General features: G+C 40.8%; 1 protein-coding gene across 3 annotated transcripts in view; it reads left to right on the top strand.

Moving 5' to 3' along the window:
* The window catches only part of Vps39 (VPS39 subunit of HOPS complex), a 78,150-nt gene that overhangs the window by 32,359 nt on the left and 34,802 nt on the right, over positions 1 to 10,989 (top strand). For all 3 annotated transcript variants that reach the window (XM_008846815.3, XM_029570225.1, XM_029570226.1), the window contains 2 exons: positions 3,445 to 3,565; positions 3,661 to 3,781. In XM_008846815.3, the coding sequence (XP_008845037.1) occupies positions 3,445 to 3,565; positions 3,661 to 3,781 (242 nt within the window). The remainder of the gene's footprint in view (positions 1 to 3,444; positions 3,566 to 3,660; positions 3,782 to 10,989) is intronic.

Here is a 10,989-nt window from a genome sequence, read left to right as displayed (position 1 = left end):
AGCACAGGGAAACCCTCCCATTCACAATAGCCACAAAAAAAATAAAATACCTTGGAATAAACCTGACCAAAGACATTAAAGAACTCTACAAAGAAAATTTTAACTCTTTAAAGAAAGAAATTGAGGAAGACATCAGAAGATGGAAGGACCTCCCATGCTCATGGATTGGAAGAATTAATATTGTGAAAATGACCATCATACCAAGAGTCATATATAGATTCAATGCAATGCCAATCAAAATCCCCATGACATTTTTCACAGAATTGGAAAAAAACATCCTAAGATTCATATGGATTCATATGGAAGCACAAAAGACCTCAGATAGCCAAAAAAAACCCTGAGCACTAAGAGCAATGCCGTGGGGATTACTATACCAGATTTTAAGCTGTATTACAGAGCTGTAGTTATAAAAACAACATGGTACTGGCACAAAAATAGACCCATAGATCAATGGAACAAAATTGAAGACCCAAATATGAGTACATGCAATTTCAGCCACCTGATATTTGACAAAGGGGCCAAGAATATTCACTGGAAGAAAGACAGCATGTTCAGCAAATGGTGCTGGCAAAACTGGATCTCCACCTATAGAAGAATGAAACTAAACCCCTATCTTTCACCTTGCACAAAAATCAATTCCAAATGGATCAAAGACCTCAATGTAAAGCCTGAAACTCTGAAACTGTTAGAAGAAAACATTGGCAAAAACCTACAAGATACAGGTGTAGGAAAGGATTTTCTAAACCGGACATCAATTGCTCAGGAAACAAGGGCAAGAATTAAATGGGACCTCATTAAACTAAAAAGCTTCTGTACATTCTTTTTTTAATTTTTATTTTATGTTTATATGAGTGTATTGTTTGCATGTAGGTAGGTGCACTCGTGTTGTGCAGTGCTCGCAAAGGTCGGAAGAGGGTGTCAGATTCCCTGGAACTGGAGTTATGGATGGTTGTTAGCCACCATGTGGGTGCTGGGAATCAAATCCAGGTCCTCTAGGCGAGCAGTCAGTGCTCATAACTACTGAGCCATCTCTCCAGCCCCTCTATAATTTTCTTGAGAGACCATTATACTGTTTCCTATAGCTGCTTTGCCATTTTATTTATATTCCCATTATCAGTGTATGAGTTTCAGGGATTTAGTTCAGTGGTAGAGGACTCACTCATGTAAGACCCTGAGTTCAATCCTCAACACCAGAAAAGCAAATCAAGAGAACCATCAGTGTACAGGTTTTAGTCTTTCCATGTTATTGTCAACACTTGTTATTTGGTTGTGAGGGGTTTATTTTTAATGTTTTTTTGTTTGAAAAAGGATCTTGCTGTGTAGCCTAGGGTGGCCTTCAAACTCTTGATCCTCCTGCCCTGTCCTCCCAGGTGCTAAGATTACAAAGCATGTGCCACCATGCCTGGCTTCATTTTCATTTAAAAAAATGTTTTATTTATTTTTATTTCATGTGTATGAGCGTATTGCCTTCATGCATGTAAGTTCACCCATGTCATGCAATGCCTGCAGAAGTCAGAAGAGGGTGTTGGATCCCCTGGAACTGGAGTTATCAATGGTTGTTAGCTGCCATGCGAGTGCTGGGAATTGAACCCGGGTCCTCTGAAAGAGCAGCCAGTGCTCTTGACTGATGAGCCATCTCTCCAGCCCCTTGTTTTCATTTTTTATGGTAGCTATCCTAGTGAGTATAAAGTCATTGTTGGTTTTTTACTAGTTGTTGATATGATATGGAATAGAGGCCTCTAGACATTTAAAATTATTTTTTCTTGTGCTGAGGATTAAACCCAGCACCCTCATGCGTGCTAAGTAAGCACTTGTGAGCTTAAGTTCCTAAAAAGGAGTGATGGAGGGAGAGACAGACAGAGAGACAGACTACACCTATGTTAAAGATTCTATAAGACCAGATGACTAAATTTCAGGATTATAGCGTGTTAAAATGTTGCCAACTAGGGCCAGATTAGCTTGGGCTAAAAAACCATCCGTTGCCTGTGTCTGACCTAACATCCTTATGCCTTCTAAAACCTTGTACTGTTTTCTTAACTGACCACTAGCTTTCACCAATCCAAACCTAAGAATGTATGAGACATTGTCTGAAACCTGTAGCAGAGTTTCCCCTGCTTTGCTCTAACCTGCCTACCTGTAGCCCCCACCAGTGTATTTGCTAAACACTGGCTTATGGCTTTCTGTGTTCTATAAAATCTCATTTAAGCATTTCCACAGTGGAGCATGGTATTTGGGGAAACCTGAATCTGTGTTCCCAGGGTATGGTCACTCATATTTGACTGCAGAATAAGCTTTCTTATCCCCTTTGAGGTGAGAAATGTCTTTTTGTGTCAGTACACTATGACACCAAACTATGCCTTTAGTATAGTGTGCCTATGTATAAGTTTGAGCAATCATATTTAGTGTGGTATATTAGCATAAATTTGTTCCAGATTTCAGTATAAAGTAAAGCTCATCCTTATTCAATCTAGAAGTAGAGTTTTTAATGTATCTTAAAACATTTCCTGTTACTTGTTTTCTGAATTCTCTCCTTTCTCATATAGTCTCTTGAGGGAAGGCTTTTGTGGCAAGGATTTTAGGCTTTTTGGAGTGGATATGGTAAATATTATTTTAAAAAATGGAGGGAAGCCAGGTATGGTGACACATGCCCTTTAGTCCCAGCACTTGGAAGGCAGAGGCAGGTGGATCTCTGTGAGATCAAAGCCAGCCTGGTCTATATAGTGAGTTCCAGGCTAGCTGGGGCTGCAGGGAGACCCTGTCTCAAAAAAAAAAAAAAAAAAAAAAAAAAGAAAGAAAGAAAAAAGAAAAGAAAAAGAAAGGGAGGAGCCAGGTGTGATAGTGCATACCTGTAGTCTCTCATGACCTAAATACCTCCCAACAGCATCACATTGAAGATTAAGTGTCTGATACATCTGATACATGAGTGTTAGAAGAAAGGGAAGCATTAAACTACAGCATCCATAAAGTGGAGCTCTGCATCTTTTCCCTGGCACGATCTCAAGCAGAAACATTAGCACATGTAAGAGAAGGGAGAAAAGAAATTGGCCTTCTTCCTGCCTTTTCTTGGAGAATGGAAGGCAGTTCTGTCACACCCCTGCTGCATTGGAGGGACACTGTGTCCTTCTGTTGTCTGGCCTGGCTTAGAGACTGGTGGAAAGGACACAGGAAGCTTTCCTCTAGTCCTCGCAGGAAACCCTGGGAGTGAGGGCCAGTCACTGTCAGCAAAGCTTGCTGGAGCTTTTATGCAGATGTCTCTTGACGTCACTCAGGCAAGCAATGATTTTCTTGCATCTATTGAATCAGAGAAGGCTTCTGTCTTGCTGTTCGACTTGTGAATTTTTTTGAGGACCATTTAAATCATCTTCGTGTAGGCAACTGAAACAAAGCCCCTAAACTGAAAGCTTTCGCACAGAACTGTAGCTCAACACCTTCTCTCTTGTGCAGAGCATCAGCCTCCGTACATCATTGCAGTGTTGCCTCGATATGTGGAGATCCGAACGTTAGAGCCGCGGCTTCTGGTACAGAGCATTGAGTTGCAGAGGCCCCGCTTCATTACCTCAGGAGGGTAAGAATTTCTCTCTTTACCATGGCTGCATGTTCTTCCAAAGTCCCCTGTATCATAAATTCCATGGCCTCTCACCATTATTCTTCTGCATCCAGATCAAACATTATCTATGTGGCCAGCAATCATTTTGTTTGGAGACTCATTCCTGTCCCCATGGCAACCCAAATCCAACAACTTCTCCAGGACAAGCAGTTTGAATTGGCTCTACAGCTCGCAGTAAGTCTTGTTCCTTCCGTGTTTGGTCTGAACTGGAAGAATACACTGAAAGTCAAGGGGCTTTGGTTCAGGGTTTGCGTCCATCTTAAAATAGCTATGTGACTAAGTGATTTTACTTTTTCACTTTGTCTACCTGTTCAAAGGTAGACTGAATGCCAATTATAATTGGGTCACCTAGAAATTAATAGGAGAATAAAGTTAAGTTAGTAGATATTATATGGTTTGGAGCAATTAAAGACAAATGTAAGCATTAAAATGTACTCATAGTTGTGTCATAATACAGTCTAGATGACTACAGCCACTAGAGGGCCCCTCAGAATTCTTTGAGCAGTAAACTGTTGGGATGAGTCATCCTTAAGGTTTTTTTGGAACCATTTCACTTGTTACCTTCAAGCCAGCTGCAGCCTTCTTTTTACAGTAGCCACTGTATTAGTGAGCTCTTCATTGCTTTAGCAATAGGCCACTTGGGGGAAAAGCAGTTAGCCCACACTTTAGAGGTCCAAAGTCCAGATGACATAGTGCAGGCTCCACGACAGGAGCCACTCCATGGATTTGCCCTCTCCTGGAATGGCAAGCTGTTACACCACGGAATGGCAAGCTGTTACACCACAAACTGAGAGCTGAACAGACAGGAGGGGCCAGGCTCACCTGATTCATACCAGCCCTCGCTAAAGAACTGTCCTTTGTCCCCAGTAACCCAAGAACCTCCCACCAAGCCCCACCTCTTACAGGTTCACACCATTTCCTAGTATGGCCAACCCTCAGAAACAAGTTCTTAACACTTGGCCCTATTGGGAGTCACAGACCGCAATCAAACCCTAGCAGCTATGCATGCTGCTTTGTGTCTGTGTGAACTGTTGTTCCCAGCAAGCCAGTGACCGAGTGTTGTTCAGTTACGCTCCCATTGCCAGTGATGATTTTTTTTTCCCTTTTTTAATTTTTGAGACAAGGGCTTGCTACATAGCTTAGGCTGACCTGGAACTCATGTATGTAGCCCAGGCTGACCTTGATCTTGTTGTAATCTTCCCCGCCAAGTGCTGGGATTATAGACATGAACTACCATATTCAACTTATGTGATGATTTTTGTTAATCTGTAGAAGGTAGATTTGATTTCAAGAAATGACAAAACATCATTCTGAGCCTAACATGGTTATTAAATCGGGCAGTGCTAATTTAAAGAAAAAATTTTATAATGTGTATGAGTGTGGACCTGCATGAATTTGTGAGCACCATGTATGTGCAGGAACCAGGAGAGACCAGAAAAGTCAGTTGAAGCCCTTGGAGCTAGAGTTACGGGCAGTTGTGAGCTAACATGTGGGTATTGGGAATTGAACCCAGGTCCTCTGGAGGAGCAGTAACTGCTCTTAACTGTTGACCCAGCTCTCCAGCCCATAATTTAAAGAAAATTCGATGAAAATAATAATAAAGTTAATTTTTTAGATGATCTTCTAAAATATTTCTGAAGAAAAAGCAATGATTCCTTTTTTTAAAATTTTTTTATTTTTATTTTATGTGTACAAGTGTATTGCCCGCATGTGAGTACACCCCTGTCGTGCAGTGCCGCAGAGGTCAGAAGAAGGTATTGCATTCCCCTGGATTTGGAGTTAAGGATGGTTTGTAGCCGTCATGTGGGTGCTGGGAATCAAACCCGGGTCCTCTGCAAGAACAGTCAGTGTTCTTAACAGCTGAGCCATCTCTCCAGTCCTGATTACTTTTTTTTTTTTAAGTAAATATATTTAAGTACTTATAGTAGCTGTGTGTATACATGTATGTCCTGGGATATGTGTGTGTGTGTGTGTGTGTGTGTGTGTGTGTGTGTAGGCCAGAGATCAGCCTCAGGTGTTGTTCCTCAGGACAGCCATATACCTTGTTTTTTGAGCCCATCTACCAGGCTAGGCTGGCTGGCCATCAAGCCCCCAGGATCCTCCTCTGTCCAGCTCCCCAGTGTTAAGATTACAGCATGTACCACCATACCAGGCTTCTCACAAAGGTTCTAGGGCTCAAACTTGGGTTCTTGTGCTTGCACAACAAGCACTTTATGGACTAAGTTTTTTCCCCTTCATATTGCCCACTTTCCCTTTCTCCACCCCCCATTGGTCCCCTATGTCCTGGAAACACTTTTACTTCTAATCAGTCTGTCTCTCTCTCTCTCTCTGTCTCTCTCTCTCTGTCTGTCTCTCTCTCTCTCTCTCTCTCACACACACACACACAATTTTATGTATCTGTATAACTAGGAACCACAAATGAGAGAAAACATATATGCCTTTCTAGGACTGGCTTAATTTGATTATTTTATTTGCATCCATTTTCCTATAAATCCTTATGACTGAAAAAAAAATCTATTATATGCATATACCTATATACCACATTTTTCTTATCCATTCCTCTGTTGTTGGATACCTAGTTTGGTTCCATAACTTAGCTGTTGTGAACAGTGCTCTAACAGACATTGATGGGCAAGTAACTCTGTGATAAGTTGACTTGGAGTTCTAAATAAACAGGAGTGGTATACCTGGGTCATGTGGAAGATCTGTTTTTAGTTTTCTGAGAAACTTCCATGCTGACTTCCACCAGTAGTGGAATTCCCACCAGTAGTGAATAAAGATTCCCTTTTGTCCATACCCTTGCCAGCATTTCTTACTTGTTTTATTTTTTAAAAAGATATTTCTTTCAGCCGGGTGTGGTGGTACACACCTTTAGTCCCAGCACTTGGGAGGCAGAGGCAGGCAGATCTCTGTGAGTTTGAGGCCAGCCTGGTCTACATAGTGAGTTCCAGGCCAGCTGAGACTACAGGGAGACCCTGTCTCAAAGAGACAAAAAAAAAAGAAAAAAATTTTCTTTCATGTGTATGAGTGGTTTTTTTTTTTTGCCTGTATAGATGTATGTGCATCATGTGCATGCAGTACCCATGGAGACCAGAAGAGGGGGGTGGATCCTCTGAAACTGGAATTACATAAATTTGTGAACCACCATGTAGATGTTGGGAACTGAACCTGGGTCCTCTGCAAGAGCAGCAAGTGCTCTTAACTGCTGAGCCATCTCTCCAATGCCCATGACTTGTTTTCTTAATGGCTGCCATTCTGACTAGGGTAAGATGGGCTCCCAATGTAGTTTTGATTTGCATTTCTCTGGTAGCTAGTGAGGTTCAGCATTTTTTAATAAATTTGTTGGCCATTTGTATTCATCTTCTGTGTGTGCATGTGCAAGCCAGAGGTTCATGTCAGGTATCCACCTTATTTTTTGAACTTGGAGATCACAGTTTGACTAGACTGGCTGGCCAGCAAGCCTTAGGGATCCTCTTGTCTGTCTTCCAGCATAGGGATTACAGGTGTGCACAGTGCATCCAACTCTACACTTGGGTGCTAAGGTTCTGAGTTCAGGTACTTAAACACTTTACTGACTGAGTCATCTCTCCAGCCTCAGTATTTCACCTCTTTACTGATTGGGTTGTTTGATTTCTTTTTTAATTTTTTTAGTTCTTTGCTTATTCTAGATATTGATTCTCTTTTGACATATAGCTCTCTTCACTCCATAAACCTAACTCGAGAACTAGGCATGTTTAATATTCCATGAAGATCCCTTTCTTGGAGCATTCATTGTTCTGTTTTTTTAGCTTTACTTTCTGTTTTTTTGTTTTTTGGAATTTTTTTGAGGCTCAGGAAAATTTATTTGGATATTTATCACACTGTCATATGATAAAGCTGAAAACTGGAAGCATCCTAAATGGCTAGTAGTGGTAGAAAGGCTAACTCAGTTCTATGAAGTACACTCACATAGTGGTTCATTATCTACCTGTATGTTTTGAATGGCTTCTGGAGATTTAAAAATTAATAGTAAAAATATTTAATACACAATAAGAGATACACATTGATATGTATAATATACCCACGATTTTATAGTGTGTATAGTAAAAAGCAAAAAAATCGAGATGCCTTAAAAATTCAAATAGCTTAAAAGGGTGGTGACTCAGGAATAGATGTTTTCTACTTTATAGTTTTCTGGATTTCTATTTTTAAAATGTATGTTATGGGCTGGAGAGATGGCTCACCGGTTAAGAACACTGGTTCTTGCAGAAGACCCGGGTTCAAATCCCAGCACCCACATGGAAGCTAACAACTGCCTGTAATTCCAGTTCCAGGGGATCCGACGGGCCTCTTCTGTCCTCTGCAGGGATTGCACGACACAGGTGCACTTACCTACATGCAGGCAATACACTCATACACATAAAAAATAAAAGTGATTAAAATTTTTTTTAAGTATATGTTACGATTCTTTTTTAATTTAAAAAAAAAACTTTTTTAGAAGAAGCATTTCATTACAACTTTAACATACTCAATAACAGTTTCCAGAGCAAAGATACATCTCTTTCAAAAGTGGCTATAAAATTTTTAGGATCGCTGGTGAACTAAGACAGTTATACAATATTGAACTCAGTATAAGCCCTGTAAGACATAAAATTGAACGAGTTTTTAACCTTTGAAAAAGATCTCCATTTTTATTTTCAAAAATACTGTTTCTGACAGAAGGACTCATTGTTTTTTCTAATAACACTGAGATGTTGGCGCATGAGTCTCTAATCTGTATGTATCTGATTATTACTAGTCATAATCAGTTGCACTTGGATCCTTGGCACCTGTGTATGTATATAAAGTCATCGGGTAGATTTCAATGGTATTGTTTATCACCTCTACTAATGAACATGACATAAATTTTTATGCTTCCTCCTCAAATATAATTTTTTTAATTTGTTGATTATGTGTGTGTGTGTGTGTTTGTGTGTATCACACAAAACGTCCCAAACCATCTTATTCAACTATACACCCACTTCCCAGATGGCACCCTCCCATAGCCTCCCTCCCCCCACTAGAGCCCTTATACTCTGTTAATCCTGCTACTGTCTGCTATGTTGTTGGCACCCCCAGCCATTCCCCACTACTTGTCTACCTGGTGAATCTAGTCAGCCTATCTCGAGGTCTTTGTTTTAGGAAGGTCAGCTGTTCCTCATCTAGCAGCAATCAGTTGTTAATATTCCTTTGGATAAGATTGGGGTCTGCTGTTCATTTTCCCAGTTCTATGCTGAGTTACTATCTGGGAGTCCCTTGGGCTACCCTGGCCAACAACTCAAAAGAAGGTATCTCCTATCTGGCATTGTTGGCTTGTTATGTAGCCTATTGCTATACATATGGACTCTTAAAAAATTATATTGGCTACTTTAATCTTTGGTTATACTTTCCTTTTGGGTGTTTAAGGCCATACAGTTGGCCCAGATAAACCAATTTATTTTTACTTTTAAGGCCGTTTGAGGATCTGTTCCTCAGGGGTCACATGAGCTGGGAGGAGCCCCTGGCTCCTTTCTTTTACCAGTTCCGCCTATGTGAAGATAAGTCAAAGATACTTCTTGACCAGGGCTGTCTTCGCTTGGAAGCATGGAGGAAATGATTCCTCTGTGTTGACCCTCCTCTTTGTAGACTGGACACTGGTTCAAGTCCATCTCATGGGGTCTCCTTGGCCTCCTTAATCAAGAGGACAGGTGACCCACCATAAAGGACATTTTGAGAGATATTCATAGTCCCCTGAAACTAGTCGACCTAGGAGGGCAAGGAGCAAAAATTGTCCTTTAATGTCCCTCTGACCAAGTTAGTATAGGCCTCAAAGTATGTCTGTTAAACATCCAAGAAGGTTAATTCCACCAGTCTGGTACTTTTAATTACTGTGTGCCATGTAGATAAATCTTGGGCAGACCAATTGTTCTTAGATAAACCTTGCCTAGACATATATCTCTTGATCTGGTATATATAATTTGTCAGTAGGTTGTTGGACTAATATGGTTCCGTGTGGTTTTTAAAACTAGCTAGGCATTATTTATCTCTCACATTGTTTCACCCCTCCATCATGGTTTCCCCAATTAAGGTGCCCCCATTTCCCCCCTTTCTCCCTTACTAACACCCTTCTCCTATGGTCCTACCTCCAGGGTGGCTAAAGGGATTCCCAGATAGTAACCCAGTGTAGAACTGGGAAGATGAACAGCAGACCCCAGTCTTATCTAAAGGAATATTGACAACTGATTACTCCTAGATGAGGAACAGCTAACCCTCCTAAAACAAAGACCTCTAGATAGGCTGACTAGATTCACCAGATGAACAAGTAGTGGGGAATGGCTGGGGGTGATGACATCACAGCAGACAGTAGCAGGGACTATTAGGGCTTTCCATTATCCTGGTTCCTGTAGTTATGTCTGGATACATACTCACTTATCAGGATTTGATTCTAGGATCCACATATGAGGGAGAACATATGTGGATTTTTTTTTCTGAGTCTGTGTTACTTCACTTAGTATAACAGTTTCTAGTTCCGTCCATTTACCTGCAAATTTCATGATTTCATCTTTTTTTACTGCTGAGTAAAACTCCATATTATAAATGAACCACATTTTCATTATCTACTTGTCAATTGAGGGACATTTAGGTTGCTTCCATCTCTTAGCTATTGGGAAAAGAGCAGCAACAAACATGGATGTACAAGTGTCTCTGCAATAGGACGAGTTTTTTCGGTGTATGCCAAGGAGTGGTATAACTGGGTCAAATGGGAGGTTCATTTTAGTTTTTTAATTTTTTTTTTTTTTTTTTGTCTTTTTGAAGCAGGGTCTCCCTATAGCCCCATTTGTCCTGAAACTCACTATGTAGACCAGGCTGGCCTTGAACTCACAGAGTTCTGCCTGCCTCTGCCTCCCAAGTGCTGGGACTACAGGCATGCACCACCAAGCCTGGCTTCATTTGTAGTTTTTTAAGAGTTCTCCACACTGCTTTCCATAGAGGTTGAACAAGTTTGAAGCCCCACCAGCAGTGGATGAGTGTTCCCCTTTCCTCACATCCTCTCCAGCATTTGGTATCATTTGTTTTCTTGATCTTGGCTGGTCTGACTGGGGTAAGATGAAATCTTCAAGTGGTTTTAATTTGCATTTCCCTAATTATTAATGATGTTGAACATCTTTTAAGATGCTGCTTAGCCATCTTTACTTCTTTTGAGAACTCTCTGTGCAGCTCCTTAGCCCATCTTTTAATTGGGATATTTCCTGTCTTGATTCTCTGTTTTTTGAGTTCATTATATATTCTTGATGTTAAACATCTTTCAGATGTGTCGCTGGTGAAGATTTTCTCCCATTCTGTGGGTTTTCTCTTCACTTCCCTGGTTTCCTCGTTTGATGTAC

Source organism: Nannospalax galili, unplaced genomic scaffold (assembly GCF_000622305.1).
Source record: "Nannospalax galili isolate Female #2095 unplaced genomic scaffold, S.galili_v1.0 scaffold342, whole genome shotgun sequence".
Taxonomy (NCBI): domain Eukaryota; kingdom Metazoa; phylum Chordata; class Mammalia; order Rodentia; family Spalacidae; genus Nannospalax; species Nannospalax galili.
This window is presented reverse-complemented; position numbering and strand designations above follow the sequence as displayed.